Genomic DNA, 16,598 nt, shown 5'->3' on the forward strand with positions numbered 1-16,598 from the left:
TTATACCTTCTCGTAAATAAAGCCAATCCAGTTTTATTTGAATTCAACAGCTAAGCCGGTCCTATCCTCTAGCTACCACAATGAGGTACCCTTGACTTGACTCATAGACGGCATCCCGGAATTTTTCTTTAACCATGAGAACAAAATCAAATGCGTAAGCTATCACCCGACAGCCTTGTTCATCGAGTACTTTCAATTTATCACTAAGACCCAGAATAACGGAGGCAGAACCACACGCTGCGGTGTGACTCTATTGACCTTTCGTAGTGCTTTGCACTGCCCCACTCCACCACGACGGTTCTGCCCCTGAGAAGACCATAGATGAGATGCTTGAGGTTCGCTTCAATCTCAAATCTATCCAGAGCACTAATGACAACTCCCTTACATTCTCAGGAAGTTATCGTTATTTAATATTTTGGAAACGACTTTTTGTATTCTCTCAACTCGATTTTTCTATTTCTCTCTCTCTCTCTCTCTCTTTACAGCGTTGTGGCACAGAACATCGTCTTGATCGCCAAGGCTTTCCGTCAACAATTCATCATACCCGATTTTGTGAGCTTCGTTAAGGATGTCGAGGATATCTATTGGAAATGTAAGACGAATGCCGATGGCGCCGTCGCCAACTACATACCGCAATTGGCGCGCTACAGTTCCGATTCGTGGGGCGTTAGCATCTGTACGATCGACGGTCAACGCTACTCCATTGGCGATGTAGATATACCGTTCACTTTGCAGAGTTGCAGGTAAATTTGTCAATAGAAATGAATGAGAACGAGAAAAAAATCACAAACTGTGTTTCGAAAATAATCACATACATACAATCATCTGTGTGTGTGTGTGTGAGCACGTGTTGCTCATTACGCTTCATACACATAACCAGTTCGTACCCAATATGCACCCCGCACCCGCACCCGCAATCGCAACCGTAACGCTGCCGTATAGCTTCAGCAAGCGAACAATGACGCGCAACGGAACATGTTTGGCGCTGTGTGACCGGTACTTCCCGGTGTTGGGTGATGATGCGCGAAGTGTGCACTGCAAGCTGACCCACATGCATACTTGCCTACGAGTACCGGCGACGTACATACATACTTATAAATATACACTTCATTTGCAAATGTTCCACGAATTAATTACACTTCTTTCAGAGCGCGCTCGCTACCCAGCTTGGCGTGAGCGTGTTGTGCGCGTATTCCAAGTAATCAAGCGGTAAATTGCGTTTTCATTATGGTTGTCTATTGGACAGCGTGTCCTTCGTGGACTTAAGCCACTGCACGCGGCGTTGAGTGTGCGGCTCTGTCTCTCGGACGTTGGCTTGAAGTTTTTTACGACCACCTAGTTACCCTGCGGCCGCCGATGTGCCTGCTAGTCCACGTTGTTGTCGTTGCCATTGTGAATCATCTACATATCTATGTTCCACCTTCACGAGACTGTGCCTCACTCATTTTGTGTTGTTTGTGTTTATTTGTTGCATTGTTCGAAAAAAAATGAGAGAGAATGTAAAGGTTCGTAATTGTTTCAATCGATTTAAATCACTGCACAATTTGTGTTTCCAGCAAACCGTTGACGTACGCCATCGCCTTGGAGAAGCTGGGACCGAAGGTGGTGCATTCGTATGTGGGCCAAGAGCCAAGTGGTCGCAATTTCAACGAATTGGTGCTGGATCATAACAGTAAGTGTGCGGAGGTCTAGTGTACGATCTAATGAAAAACTGTAACATTTCTCATGCAATTTGTTTTATTGATTTGTTTTTGTTATTCATTTCGATTTTTATTCACTTTAGACAAGCCACACAATCCTATGATCAATGCGGGCGCCATTCTAACCTGTTCACTGCTGCAGGCTTTGATCAAACCCGATATGACGGCAGCTGAGAAATTCGATTACACACTGCAGTGGTTTAAACGCCTGTCGGGCGGGGAGAATATCGGCTTTAATAATGCCGTGTTCCTGTCGGAACGCGAGGCAGCCGATCGTAATTATGCTTTGGGCTTTTATATGCGTGAGAATAAATGCTATCCGAAGCGCACGAATCTCAAAGAGGTCATGGACTTCTACTTCCAGGTGAGTTCGGTTAATAGAAAAAAATTTAAATTTTTTTTTGTGGTTGAAGCTTATTAGTTTCATAAAAATTTAATTTTTGACATTGCTATAAAAAAGAAATTCGAAACCAGAATTTTCGGGATTGTGAAAAATGGCTTCGGGAGTGAATTTCTACGGCTTGAAAAAATGATTTGTTAAAATTTTTTTTATGTATGTAAACAAATGTATTTATAAAAGTTTTTAATACAAAAATTTATTTTTTTTACTTTGAAATAAAATATATTTCGGTATTTCTGAAAAGTTTTGTGTTTAAAGCTTATTTGCTTCATAAAAATCAAATTCTTGAAATTGCAATAAAAAAAATTTCGAATCCCGAATTTTCGAGAGTGGTTTCGGGATTGAGTTTCTAAGATTTGAAAAAAATTGTTTATAGTTTTTGTTTATAAATACAAATTTTGAAATCAATGAAATCAATAATTAAAAATACCGATTTTTCGGGATTGTTAATAATTTGCGAATGGTTTCGGTATTGAGTTTGCAGAATAAAAATATGGATAAAAATTTTCCTACTGGAAAAATAACAACTTTTATTCATTAGCTTAGAAATACATAAACGCTATTGATTGCGCTTTTTAATCCCGAAATTTCGAAATTTTATATTTCGGGATTGCGCTCGGGATTGAAATCTATAAATTTTTTTTTGCTGTTTTAGCAATTTGCATATTTATTAGGTTCATCAGACAATTACAGTTCTCGAAATGCTAACTTTCGGGATTGCACCCGGCATTGAAATCTATTAATTTTCGGCATCGGAATTTCGACCTATTTAAAAACCAGAACTCTTCTATTTTTCACATTTATTTCATTTCAATAAAACTGTCATTTCCTCTTCCCACAGTGCTGCTCCATGGAGACTACCTGCGAAGCCATGTCCGTGATTGCCGCGACACTAGCTAATGGTGGCATTTGTCCCACCACCGAAGAGAAAGTATTGCGTCCCGAAGTCGTACGCGATGTACTCTCCATAATGCATTCGTGCGGAACCTATGACTACTCCGGTCAGTTCGCCTTCAAAGTTGGCCTACCAGCCAAATCGGGTGTCTCCGGTGGCATGATGTTGGTCATACCAAATGTAATGGGCATATTCACATGGTCACCACCGCTCGACAAATTGGGCAATAGTGTGCGTGGTGTACAATTCTGTGAAGAATTGGTGAGCGCCTTCAATTTCCATCGCTATGATAATCTCAAACATGCATCGGACAAGAAGGATCCACGTAAACATCGTTACGAGACCAAAGGACTGTCAATTGTGAATTTACTCTTCTCAGCGGCCAGCGGTGATGTGACGGCATTGAGACGTCATCGACTCTCCGGCATGGATATCACATTGGCCGATTATGATGGTCGAACGGCGCTACATTTAGCCGCCTCCGAAGGTCATTTGGACTGTGTGAAATTTTTATTGGAGCACTGTCAAGTGCCACATAATCCAAAGGATCGTTGGGGTAATTTACCGGTTGATGAAGCGGAAAATTTCGGACATCATGCCATTGTGGACTACCTGAAAGAGTGGGCAGAGAAGGCTGAAGCGGCCGATGCTCACACACCTGAAGCGGTTATTAAAAATACCGAAGCGGATGAGGTGAGTGTTTTGTTGTGCGACAGTTATTTGATAGCTCAGGCTGAGTACACATTGGATTGCGGAGACTTTTGATCACAAAACTGGAGCGGATAATATAATTAAGCTGATTAATAAATAATTTAAACTGTTAGCTAACCTTCCGACCGGTTCTCTGACAATAAGCCATCGGGAATTTATGCATCTCAAACATCAGATTTAGAACGGAAAAAACTGCTCTTATATCAGGAAGGTCTTATGTAAAAATAAAGGGTAGTCGAAAAAGTCTCTTCGTATTTCTCATCAAACTTAAATTTTTTATATTTATATTGAACATTAATGAACCAAATATGTACCATTTTGGGCGACCTCTTTTTGCCTTTTTTCCGTCAGAGTCATTATTCCATCAGTGTAAAGCTTTTCAGGTTTCTCGTCGAAGAACTGTGACAACTAATTCTCACAGGTTTCACTTGAAGCCAACTTTACTTCTTAAGGAAGTTCTGCATTGACCTAAACAAATAAAAGTCCGATGATGCAAGGTCGGGGCTATATGGTGGATGCATCAAAACTTCCCAGCCAAAGCTCCCCAGTTTTTGGCGAGTAATCAAAAATATTTGTGGTCTAGCGTGGTCCTGATGGAAGACGAAGCCCTTTCTGTTGATCAGTTTTGGCCGTTTTTTTCGACTGCTTGCTTCAATCTCATCAGTTGTTGACAGTGAAATATCCGATCCACTGTGTGCTTAGCATAAGTTTCAAATCTGTTTTTATTGTTTTGTTGTATTTTCGAATTAAGCTCGGTTTAAGTTTCCGTTTTATGTATATCGTTGTTTGATTGAAATATTAATCATTTGCCGTTTGTAGGAAATAATTACTTCCAATCAGAGCATTAGCTCCGAATACGATCGCAGCGCCACTGCTAGTCCCATACCGTCGGATACAGGCAGCAGCAGCGGTATCGATGATAATACCAAACCTGGTTTCTAAACTCAACATATGTACATCACGCACACAAACACACACCTATAGACTTAGAACCCATCAATTCGCATCACAAATACCTACACACACATACTTAAGACAATGATTTGACATGATTCCTGGAGAATCTCTTACGAAATGTAAGCATATATACCAAAAAAAAACAAGAAAAAGCTCCGACGTCCGTTCGGCAGACACTGCAAATCTTCTACGCTGCATTATGCATATTTTAAAATAATTCATTTATTTACTATACTTAATTTTAGTTTAGTACTTTAGCTGTAGTTTTAGGTCCTCAGCATCTCACAACTACATGAATGGACAGCCGTTATGATGGCATATATGTTTGTATGTAGCGAATAAGTACAGATTTGTGTTAAAATATTGACCCATAAGTATTTACATGCATAATGCTTTTAGTTTATTCACATAGCCTAAATATTTTGAGCGTTTCGACAGTGATTATTGAGTGGCAAATTGAGTTGCACTCGATTGTGAGCTATTTTAAAGCGCGAGTTGTGCGAATATGCATAGCAAAATGTATGTTTGGAAGTAATTGTGAAGAGTTTTTGAGCATACTTTAAAAGAAAAAAAGTTCTTAAATATTTGTATCACACTTTTGTTGAAATATGCGAAAATCACTCAGCTTTTATGTGAGTAATTACGATAGACCATCTTAATGTTTGACAAATAATAAATACATTAGTGCAGAGACGGCTAAAGTTTCCTATAAATTATAGTTGAAAAATATTCATATGTACCATGCTGAAACCATAAACAAATTAAGACGAAAAAAAATTCGAAAAATATTACAAAAAATTTTCGAAAATAATTTCAAAAAATTAAAAAACAAATTTCAAAAAAAAAATTAAAAGTAATTTTAAAAAATTCAAACTCCTTAAAGTGAGAAAATGGTGGATTCTGTGGTTTTAAAATTGTAGACGAAAGTAAAAAGTGATTTCAAACCAAAAACAGAAAGTAGAAAGGAAAAATTTAAGTTGAAAAAAATGCACACCGTGCAACATGTTGAATTCAGCAAAAATATTAAAAAAAATTTAATTTTGGCTATAAAATTATTTGAAATATTTTTTTTTTATCAAAATAATAATGGAAATAAAAAAATATTTTTGTAATAATTAAATATACAATAAAGTTTAATAAAATAAAAATATAATTTAAAAATATTTTCCTTAATTAAAAAACATCTAGAATGTTGAGCTTTTTTAAATTAATTATTTTAGTTAACTCAAACTACTTAATTAATAGTTAATTTTTAAAAACTTTTATTTTAAAAGGCAAAATGTTGTTTCATTCAGAATTTCAAAACGGAGAAAAATTATTTGGAAAATATAATTTTTCGATTAATTCAAATAATTTTTTAAATTTTTTATTCAAAAGTAATTTTGTTAATTAATATATAATTTTTTTTTAATTTTTTACCTGACAGTTAATCCAATAAAAATGTTGTTTCGTTAAAATTTTCAGGACATTGAAAAACATATTTGAAACTGCTTGAATAATTAATATAATTTAATTTTTTTTTTTAATTTTTAAATTGATTTAACATCTTTTAATTTAAACATCTAATTTTCAAACTGCTATTTTTATAATAAAAATTTTGTTTCTTCAAAAATTTCAAAATGGGAAGAAAATAAGAAAATACCTTTTAAATTTTTTTTGTTCAAACCTAAATTTTTTATTCATAAAAATAATTTTATTTTTCTAACTTAACTAATTAATTGTCGTTAATTAAACAAATTTATCTAATTTTAAAATTTAATTAATTTATTAAACAAATTTATCTAATTTTTAAAATTTAATTAATTAAATATCTTTACAATTTTTTTAATCAAATAAAAATTAAAAAATAATTAATTCAATGAAATTCATATACATAAATATACTTCACTATTCAACATGTTGTACGGTTATGAAAAGGTAATTACAAAAATTAATCGCAAAATCTTGTTTGCATTTAAATGATATGCGTACAAAATTTTAGCTACTGTAACTCTATTAAATAGAAAACAGCATGACATTGAAAAGTTCAAGAAATATGTGTTATTAAAAAAAAACACTTGAAAATTAAAAATAAAAAAAAATTAATGGTCTGAGGTATCTATTTAAACATCATACATTTTTTTTTTAATTAAATTTAAATTTTGTTAATTCAATTATTAAGAATTTTTGTAAGTAAAATTAAATCTAATTTAATTTAGAGTGATTAAATTTAATTTTAATTAAAAAAAATTATAAAACAATTATTAAAATAAATTTACAATTAAATTTCATTTGAATTTTAATGAAAATTTTTTAGTTAATTAAATTCAATTTTAATTTAAAAAAATTAATAAATTTAATTTTAATTTTTATTAATTTTTAAATTAAAAATAAAATGAATTAAAAAAATTATTTAAATAAAATTACGATTAAATTTCATTTTTAATTTTTTATTTAACATTTTTAGTTAAATTAAATTTCATTTTCAATTTTAATTTAAAAATTAATAAAACTAAATTAAATTTAAAAGATTAAAATTAAATTTAAAAATTTTAATTTAAAAAATTAAAAAGCAATTATTAAATTAAAATTACAATTAAATTTCATTTTTAATTTTTAATTAAAATTTTTTTTTAATTAAATTTCATTTTTTTTAGTTTTAATTTAAAAAATTAATAAAAAATTAGAATTAAATTTATAAATTTTTAAAATAATAAATTTATATTACATTTATAAATTTTTAAATTTAATTTTAATTTTTTTAATTTTTAAATTAAAATTTCAAATGAAATTTAATTGTAATTTTATTTTAATAATTGTATTTTTTTTTTAATTAAAATTAAATTTAATCACTTTAAATTAATTTAATTTAATTTAACTTAATTTAATTTAAATTTTAATTTTTATTAATTTTTTAAATTAAAAATTAAAATTAAATTTATAAAATTAATAAAAATTAAAAAAATTAAATTTAAATTTAATCAATCAAAAAAATGTTAATTAAATTTAATTTTGATAAAATGTAAAAAATTAATAAAACTTAATAAAAGTTAAAAAATTAAAATTAAGTTTAATTAATTAAAAAAAACGTTTCTTAAAAAATACTTAAAACCACATTACTCCACAACAACACACTTACGATTGACAACGTTGACACCGAACTAAACAACTAAATGACAATAATATTCGACTTGCTGCATTTTATGTGAAGTAAAATGTGAATTTTCTTAAAGAAAAACTAAACTACAAAAAAATAAATAAAAAATAATGTACCATTGAATATTTCAGTACTTATGACAACTTTAGTTAAAACCAACGCACAGCTGCTTTTATGACATTGAAATTTTAATTATTTTTTCGTTTGCAGTTTTGCATTAAGAAATGATGACTGCAAAGGCAATCAATGCAAAAGTAATGATTTAGAAAAAATTATGCATGCAAAACGTTTGATTACACACTCAAGCCATTTTAAGCTATTTGAAAGGAAATCGTATATTTGTCAATTATATAGAGCCAGTAAATAAATGTCCAAGTAGCAAAATGTTTATAACTTATCAAAATCAAGAAAAAGAACTTAAGAAATATATATATGTACTTATTTATGTATAAATGTGTTTTGTAATGACATCAGTTTGTAAACTTTTAGACGATAAGTTTTCCAAAAAAAAAGATACATAAAAATAAATAAATTAAAAACACAAAAAATAATTAAAAAAACAAAAATAAAATAAAACTAAAACAAAAAAAAATTCCAACAAAAAAAATAAAACTACAACAAAAAAATATTATTTTATTATATATTAAACGCAAAAGTTTAGCTGTGATTAGTTTGCTCGGTTTCTACTAGACTTCAATAACATTCGACTTATGTAATTGCTATGTAGTAAATAGTCAGCTATGTACTTATATTTAGTTAAAGCAAGCACATTTAAATTAAAATTATAAAGTATATGAAACATTTTTTTTTTAAATTAAAAATTTATTGTTGAAGCATACTGTTTCCAAACCTGCCTCAGCACACTGCAAGAAATACTGAACGAAATACCTACCTAAAAATTATGCAAAATTATTAAAACATATAAATAAAAGTTGAAAACATATTGAAGTTTTGTGAACAAGTTTAAAATATACATACATTAGATATAACTGTTTTTTCGAGATTTTAATTTATTGTTAAGCAAGTTAATTGTATTAGCGGCAAGTGAAAATACTGGCAACAAATGCAATGTGGAATTTGGACAAAACAACATAACTCAATTTAGTTTGTTTATACGCTGTAGCGCTAAATGGCGTGCTTCTTAAGGAATTTTCAACAATTTCCATACAAAACTCTCTTTTAAAGCACCAGCTTCTAACAAACGATTCAGAAATTTAATTTTCTTTTAGAAATATTAAACTAAATGAGTTCAGTGGAAAACCTACGAAAGTCAAATAAGTTGTTTTTTCAAAATTCCATAGATGTGAGTGCTGTTTGTAGTTCAGCTGCTTGCAACATTTAATCAAGGAATTATGTATGAATGCAGCAATGCTTTTACAACTGTATGATTATGCTGTACTTGTGCATTAAACACTTATTCAAAATATATTTACAATGTGTATGTGTATTAAATAAAATAAAGTGTGTTATACACAAACAACACAAATGAAAGAAAAGTTTGGCGAAGTTTTATTAAAATAAGAAAAAAGCCAACTTCGGTTGGACCGAAGCTATCGGCTTCACAACTACAAAGTATTCTCACAAGAATTTGATTTAGATCATTCAGAAGAATGGTATAAAAAATGTAAAAATAAATGGACTCAACTAATCATGCTAATCAGTTATGTAAAAGGTGACCAATTTCGAAGATCTCCCTACCTTTTTAAAGAAGAAACACAGAAACTTCAAATTTAATGGGGAATATTTACTATCATTTGAAAGATCATTCTTTGGCATTTATTTTTTGAAGATTATCTCTTTCAACTGTTGGTCCGACGATCCGTCCGTTGAGTCCAATTTTTGATTCCTCGTTCGAGCATTTCGACTGGTAACTGGCAAATGACACGCGTGATGTTTTGCTTCAAGGCCTGAATCGAGGCGGCATTGTCCGCATAGACTTCAGACTTTACATATCCCTACAGGAAAAAGTCTAACGGTGTAATATCCCACAATCTTGTTGGCCAAACGACCGGCTCAAAACGTGAAATTATCTACTCAGCGAAGTCATCTCAATAAATCCATTGATTGATGCGATGTGTATGAAGTGAAGTTTAAACCAAATGGCGCCGAGATCACAAGCTTCAATTTTAGGCATCAAATAGTCGGTTATCATGGCGAAAACGGTCGTCAATGACGGTTACGTTCCCATCGGCATCATTTTTGAAGAAATATGGAACGAGGATTCCACGGGCCCACAAACCACATCAAACCGTTGTTTATCTGGATGAAATGGCTCTTGAATCACCTCAGGTTGCTCTTGGTCCCAAATGCAGCAGTTTTGCTTGTTTACATACCTATTGAGCCAGAAATGGGCATATCACTGAACTTTTCAAGCGCCCCTAGAATGAAGCGATGTCGCTTGGGAAGGCCGAACGGGTTCAGTTCTTGCACAAGCTGTATTTTGTACGCTTTCAATTAAAAATCTCAAAGTAAACGGCGTCAAGACGTCCCAAACGTCAGTTTGAATTGCTGCGACCGCCGCCGATTCGACTTTCCACGATCTTCATCTATGACTTCGATCTACGACTGCTATAGTTTCTTCAATGCGTGCTGGACGTGGTCTATTCGGTCGATTATTATCCAATAATAAAGGCTTGGGTGAACACGAAACTTCGCCTGATAGAGGTATCATTTAAGAGGCGACGACAATTGTACATCCCAAACTCAGACAAGTCGCTATGCAAATGGTCTTTCTATAGGATGCGTGGGAATCCTTGCTTCCGCTGTGCACACATGCCTCTCGCGTCGAAGTAGCTTATCGATGGGGCATCGACTTCCCTGAATGGCTTAACCAGCAGATTCGTTGAATCGCTTAACTATATCAATGTTGCCGTATAGCTCAGATAGTTCGTGGATCCTTCTTCTTTAATACTCATTGCTCACGCGAACGGCTCCAAAGACATTGGGAAGGATAGTTCTCTTGAATTCTGCAAATGCTTTCTCATCTCGGGTCGTCATCGTCTATGTTTCTGCGCTGTAGAATAAGTAGGATGGGAGTAATGAGAGACTTATGAATGATTATGATTTTTGTTGGTCGAGAGAAGATTTCTCTGTGAGTTGGATGTTATCGTCAACATTTGGTAAGTCAATATCTGAGGCTTTCCTGCTACTTTCATTGGAGTTACATTTTTACATGATGGGTCCCAAATCCAGCGGCACAACTCCTGCTGGGTATAAAATTGTATTAGTGTTGTTTAGTGCTTTAGTTCCCAGTTTATTCAATTTTTTCCTAAAATTACTCTAAGGCTACTTTAAACACCAAATGGTACCCTTTGTTCGGCAATTTGCCATCAAGCTGGCCATATAATCGTCATAATACAGATCTCTAACTGTCCCTCCCTAGGTATTAGATCATACGGAGTAAGCAGTTTTATCATGACCTATTTTTCTTCAAGGCCTATAATCTCCCAAGAGCTTTCCGTCGGTTATTTTTCCTAAATGAGTCTGTACATAGCTCTCTCCTCTCCATTTTTCCTGTATCGGTTGTCCGATATTGGACATCAACTTTCTCAGTTGAAAAATTATTTTAGAGGCATTTTTCACAGCGTCTTGTATTTGTGCACACGAGGTAAGCCTGGAGTCTAATCTTACACCCAGGTAGTTGACAACCTTTTGTGTCCTTAGAATCTCTGTTGTTCTCCTCATATTTATTACAGTCGGGATATGCTTTTTTGTTAGTAATGCCAGCTCAGTGTATTCATTGGTGAGTTTGAGATCTCGCGCGTCAAGCCACATTTGTGCTCTGATCATCAGCTGGTTTCACCTACTGAGCGCATCTTCAGTGTCTCTCGCAGTGATTATCGCAGCAATATCATCTGTGTAGCCAACTAAGTATCTTAGAAGATAACAAGGCATGTCAGGCATACAAAGAGAACGGTATGCTGATGGACTATCTGGATCTCCTTTTTCTTTACTAATTAACAAGTCCTTTCCAAATTTCTGGGAATACGCTGACTTTGAGTTAGGTATTAAACAATCTAATCTTAAATCAATCCAATCTTGGTCCAGGTGATTTGTTTTATTTAAATTTCTTTTTCGCCAGTTACAGCTCTTAGATGTTAAAGAGGGGTGCGTCGTTGGTCGTCGGTCGTGTTTCCTCGGCTCCTATTTCAAGTGTAGGAAGTAAGGAGTTTACAATTTTATCCGTTTTACGTGCGTTCAGTGGGAGGGGTGGAGCCCCGTCACCAAATTATTTCCTTTTTTCGTAATTTCGATGGTCAGTTTCAGTTCTTTCTACGCGCCATTTGCGATTTCGCTGAAATCCCTTGTCAGAGTAAACTATTTTCGGCTGTGTACTAACTAAAAATTATCTCAGACAGCTACCATTTTAAGCTATTGAGTGCTTTTGATTATTGTGAAGCTTAATGCAGCTTAAATTTGCTGAGGAATATTCTGCTATGTTAAATAACATAAAACTGTTAAGATGGCTACATTCTCTGCAACTGCTAACGAAAAGTTTAGAAATAAATTATTGAATTTTTTAGCTACTGAAATTTCATGGATTGCGTTTGAGAATCTTAAATTATATTTCACAGGCATGCTTTTTCTGTTTAGAGAATGCCTTATGCATTTTGAAATGAAGCTGTGAAGGTGTATTGCTGCAAAGTGGGCCTTAAGGCTCAGGGAAGCTGGGTATATGAATAGTTCTGAACAAGAACACGCCTCAATTTACTCCTCTTTCTCCTGCATTCCTGAAAATAAGAATCACTGCATCCCAGAAGCCATTCGTTGCGACTTTTTCTCTGCTCATATTCCAACGAAGGATATGCCGATGGGGATGAGGAGAGACGCAGTTAGTTTTTTCACGATTGTTTCAAAGCTAGGCAGGAAGGTTGGACAGGGATTTTTCTGTAAGGAATTCTCCGTTAGTTTTAGCTTCTGGCAGCAGAGCGGTAATACTAGTACTGATCAGGCTAACTGTGTGCTGTCTGTCTCTCCTCACTAGAAACAGCATCAAACTATCATCATCAACTCGGAATCGCCGGCAACTGCAAAGCCAATAAGCGTAGATAGTCACCCTTATTTTGTTCATATTCCAATGGGAACAAGTTGTCCTTTGGCGTCTTTCCTTCTAGCATAAGATCAATGGACCTTGCGTGTTCTTAGCGACCAGGTCCTGTGCGACTGCCATTTTTCGGCCTATAGGTAGGTAGGAGTGCAGCCCTATCGGGCTCAATTAGCACTTGATGTGCCATTTTGATATAATAGAACTCAAGAGAACTACTAAACTATTTACTCTTTGAAAAGGTCATTTTATCATATTTGTAGGGTTCATACTTAACACTGTCCAATATGCATTCATGCGGTAAGACTAAAGAATGTATTAAACGCTGGTTGTCAAAGTGGTATGAAGCAGGGTGAACTGCATATACGCAGACAGCCTTTGTAAGACTGAGGCTGAATCCTCTCGATAATCTTACCTTCCGCGAACCAAAAGATATGACATTTGTGACAGGTTCAAGTCGCTTTATCGATTTGTAAGGATCTTATGATCCATTATATAGTAGTTTCAGGAACCACAACGAACCGGTTCTATAGCCAAGTAGAATCCCTGTTAAAATCGGCTGCTCAACCTCAACTAAACTCAACAAAAACCATACGAAGTTCATGATTCTTGCAATGTAAAAACAGTTTAAATTCCAAATGGATACGTGTGATAGTCTCCGAAGACCATCGTCGACCGATTTGAAAAAGCATATGCGCTACAAAGACTTACGAGCTAGATCTGACTGATCCGAACGCTCCGACAGGGAGAAAATGTTATATCAATTGAATAATGGAGGTCTTAGGGCCGTTTTGCCATTGTCTGCTTAGCAGCCGTATGACTGTTCTGATAAAAAAAAAAGGTGTCTTTGTTGAGTTAAGCAGAACTTAATTGACAGATGGCTGCTAAACAGTTATTGCTGCTAAGGCTGTTAGCCTTTAATTATAAAATAATAATAATTTTTTGAAAACCCTGTATATCTTTAATTCCAAAATAAGTCTATTGTAAGTAAAAGAAATATGTTTACCCAGAGTTACACCATCTCTTCCTAATGAAAAATAATCAGAAGGCTGCATATCAAAGAAATAAGTAAAAAAATGCTGCTCGTTGAATCTGCAAGTTGAGTTACCACAATGTAACGGTTTTTTTAATGTGAAGCTTGACGAATTGAGTCGGTTAATAAATGTTAAACTTCTTTAACATTAGCAGAACGACTTTAAATTGCGCCATCTGTATATACTTGATTAAAAAGTTATGAAGAAAAACCGAAGTGCCGAACTGTTATGAGAAAACTTTTAAAAGTGGCAACGCTGCTCCGAACATTAACATAAATCGCCGCTGTTAACTTCGTTTGTGCTGTTCAAGCTCCAACAGACCCACCTATAGTACGGTACATGCCGATGAAGAGCCACAGCCACTCAACAGCAAACACAAACCGCCAACGAGCGAACCAACGAACGAGCGAAAGCACGCATCAGTCGAAGGAAAGCAATTGGGGTGCGCGTTTCGTAGAGGCGGAAAAATACCAGAGTGAATGTTGTTGGAAGCAATTGTCTATACACACGAATGTTTGCCAGTTCGCTTGTGCGTATGCGGCAACGATAGTCGGATTTCAAATTTGAGGGAATTGAATTAAAATTCCTTTGCATGCCAAGCGAGTGAAGCGTACTCAGAACGCACATTGCAGTGGTGATCAGTTGATTTTTCGGCTTAAATTGTTAAGTGCGTTTCATGCGTGTGGAAATAAAAATATAGAAAATAGCCAAGGGAAGTGGTGTGACGCTTAATTTACCGCTAAAGTAGTGAAGTGAAAAGTTAATTACGGCGAGCAGGAGTCAACGCGGAGTCATAGAGCACTAGCGAAGCATATGCCGGCAAAATAGAGAGCGCATGCTGCACTAAAGATACGCTTGGGATAGGTCCATATGCAGTGCCGAGTTGTTGCTGCTGCTTTCACTAATTACATACATACATACGGGGTGTAGACACACGCAACTTCCGAAGGCAACAACAACAAGCACGCTTAACTACAGTGTCAGTAAAGCACTGGGGTCAAAACTAACAGTTCACTGGCGGTAGCAAAGAACTGAGTGCGTCGTTTGAGGGTTGAGTTGGTGGCGCGCGTCCGTTTCCGGTGTACTCACACGCTTTGTGGTTAACTATTGATGCTGTTTGCTTTGTGGCCGCTTTTCGCTGTGGAGCACCGAGCGAGTTGTCGCGTTTTTTGTGGGCGTGGCGCAGCAATCAAATAGATACAAGCGAATTATTGTGGCATTTTGACAGAAAAATTAAGGGAAAAGGGGAAAATAATACAAAAAATTTCGAAAATAAAAATTTTAAAATTAAAAAAAGTGTTAAAAATATTTGTTTCGTCTGAAAAAAAAGTTGGTGCACCCATAAAAACAAGCGTATACCAAAAAATAACGCGCTCCAACGCCCAAAACGCTGCTACAGTTACAGTTACGCTCCTAATTACTCCGAAAAAAGGAGTCATACACTTGCGCTCCAAATGACACAATAGTTGTTGTATGCATCAAGTGGAGCTGTAGAGATAGGTACATGTGTGTGTCTGTGTTATACTTTTAACTGTAAACCACAACAATTCGATGGACTTTATGTGTATTTGTGTGCAATAACAAGTCATAACTAGTTGGCGGGAATTGCAGCAAACAAACACAAAAAAGCAATTTAAAAAAATTTAAAAAATTAAACAAAAAAAATTAAATTCAAAAAAATAATTCAAATAAAAAAATTAATTGGAAATAAAATAAAAAAATTAAAAATTGAAAATAAAAATTTATTAAAATTAAAAACAAAAATTAACTAAAAATTAAAAAAAAATAATTAAAAATTCAAAAAAATTAATTAAAAGTAAAAAAAATTTAATTAAAATCAAAAATATAAAATTAATCAAAAATTAAAAATAATGAAATTAAATAAAAATTAATTACAAATTAAGAAAAAATTAATTAAAAAATAATTAGAAATAGAAAAATAATAATTAGAAATTTAAAATTTAAAATTAATTTAAAAAATATTACAAATTAAAAAAATTAAGTAACATTTAAAAAAATAAATTAAAATTAAAAAAAAAAAAATAATTCAAACTTAAAAACAATATATACATACATATTTAAAAATTAAAAACTAAAAATTTATTTAAAAATTAAAAAAGTATTTTCAATCAGTATATACCGAAATCAAACACCCACAAGCTATTAACCCGACAGTCTACGCGCTGCTTTGACTACGCACAGCAGACACCAGTCAGTCACTCATCCAGCTATTCATCCATCCATCCATCCATTGAGCCATTGAACCAACCATCCATCCATTAGCTTCGCGCTCAGCTATTTCCTAGCCATAAATCTATCAACGACAGTTATTCAATAGCAGATAACATCGCAACGCATCACTCGTCACAGCGTTTTAGCGCAGGCAAACCGGCAAGCAGTAGCAACAGGAGTCGCATTTGCATGTGAGTGCGCGTGTTTGTGCGTGTATTTGCTTTTTACTTCTCTAACATATTTCATACTTACTTTATTGTTTTGTGTTTTGCATTTTATTATATAAAATATGACCCCTCTTGCCACGCCAAATTTGAATCAATTGTGATGCTGGCACTTGTCTAAGTATATGTATATGAAATTATATATATATATATGTGTGTGTGAATGAATGTTAATTTCTTGGCGTGTCTTTGCATATTGACGCTCATCAGTAATTGTATTTTATTTGTGCGTGTCACTCAGCAGCAAATGCAATGTCTTTTTTAT

The 16,598-nt window shown here is 33.8% G+C and overlaps 2 protein-coding genes across 6 annotated transcripts in view; both read left to right on the plus strand.

Annotated features, from left to right (window-relative positions):
* The window catches only part of LOC120771403 (glutaminase liver isoform, mitochondrial), a 60,767-nt gene extending 55,140 nt beyond the window's left edge, over positions 1-5,627 (plus strand). For all 4 annotated transcript variants that reach the window (XM_040099375.1, XM_040099376.1, XM_040099377.1 and 1 more), the window contains 5 exons: positions 486-743; positions 1,557-1,672; positions 1,784-2,064; positions 2,942-3,688; positions 4,526-5,627. In XM_040099375.1, coding sequence (XP_039955309.1) covers positions 486-743; positions 1,557-1,672; positions 1,784-2,064; positions 2,942-3,688; positions 4,526-4,648 — 1,525 coding nt within the window. In that variant the 3' untranslated portion in view covers positions 4,649-5,627. The remainder of the gene's footprint in view (positions 1-485; positions 744-1,556; positions 1,673-1,783; positions 2,065-2,941; positions 3,689-4,525) is intronic.
* An 8,671-nt stretch (positions 5,628-14,298) lies between these two features.
* LOC120770873 (cytochrome b reductase 1) overlaps positions 14,299-16,598 on the plus strand; it is a 90,035-nt gene continuing 87,735 nt past the window's right edge. Inside the window, exons 1-2 of one of the 2 annotated variants that reach the window (XM_040098501.1) lie at positions 14,299-15,377; positions 16,011-16,300. The gene's annotated coding sequence lies outside the window, so the exon portion shown is untranslated. Of the gene's footprint in view, positions 15,378-15,936; positions 16,301-16,598 lie in introns of those variants that run through there. The other variant, XM_040098500.1, reaches the window with a different exon arrangement.

Source organism: Bactrocera tryoni, chromosome 3 (genome assembly GCF_016617805.1).
Source record: "Bactrocera tryoni isolate S06 chromosome 3, CSIRO_BtryS06_freeze2, whole genome shotgun sequence".
Taxonomy (NCBI): domain Eukaryota; kingdom Metazoa; phylum Arthropoda; class Insecta; order Diptera; family Tephritidae; genus Bactrocera; species Bactrocera tryoni.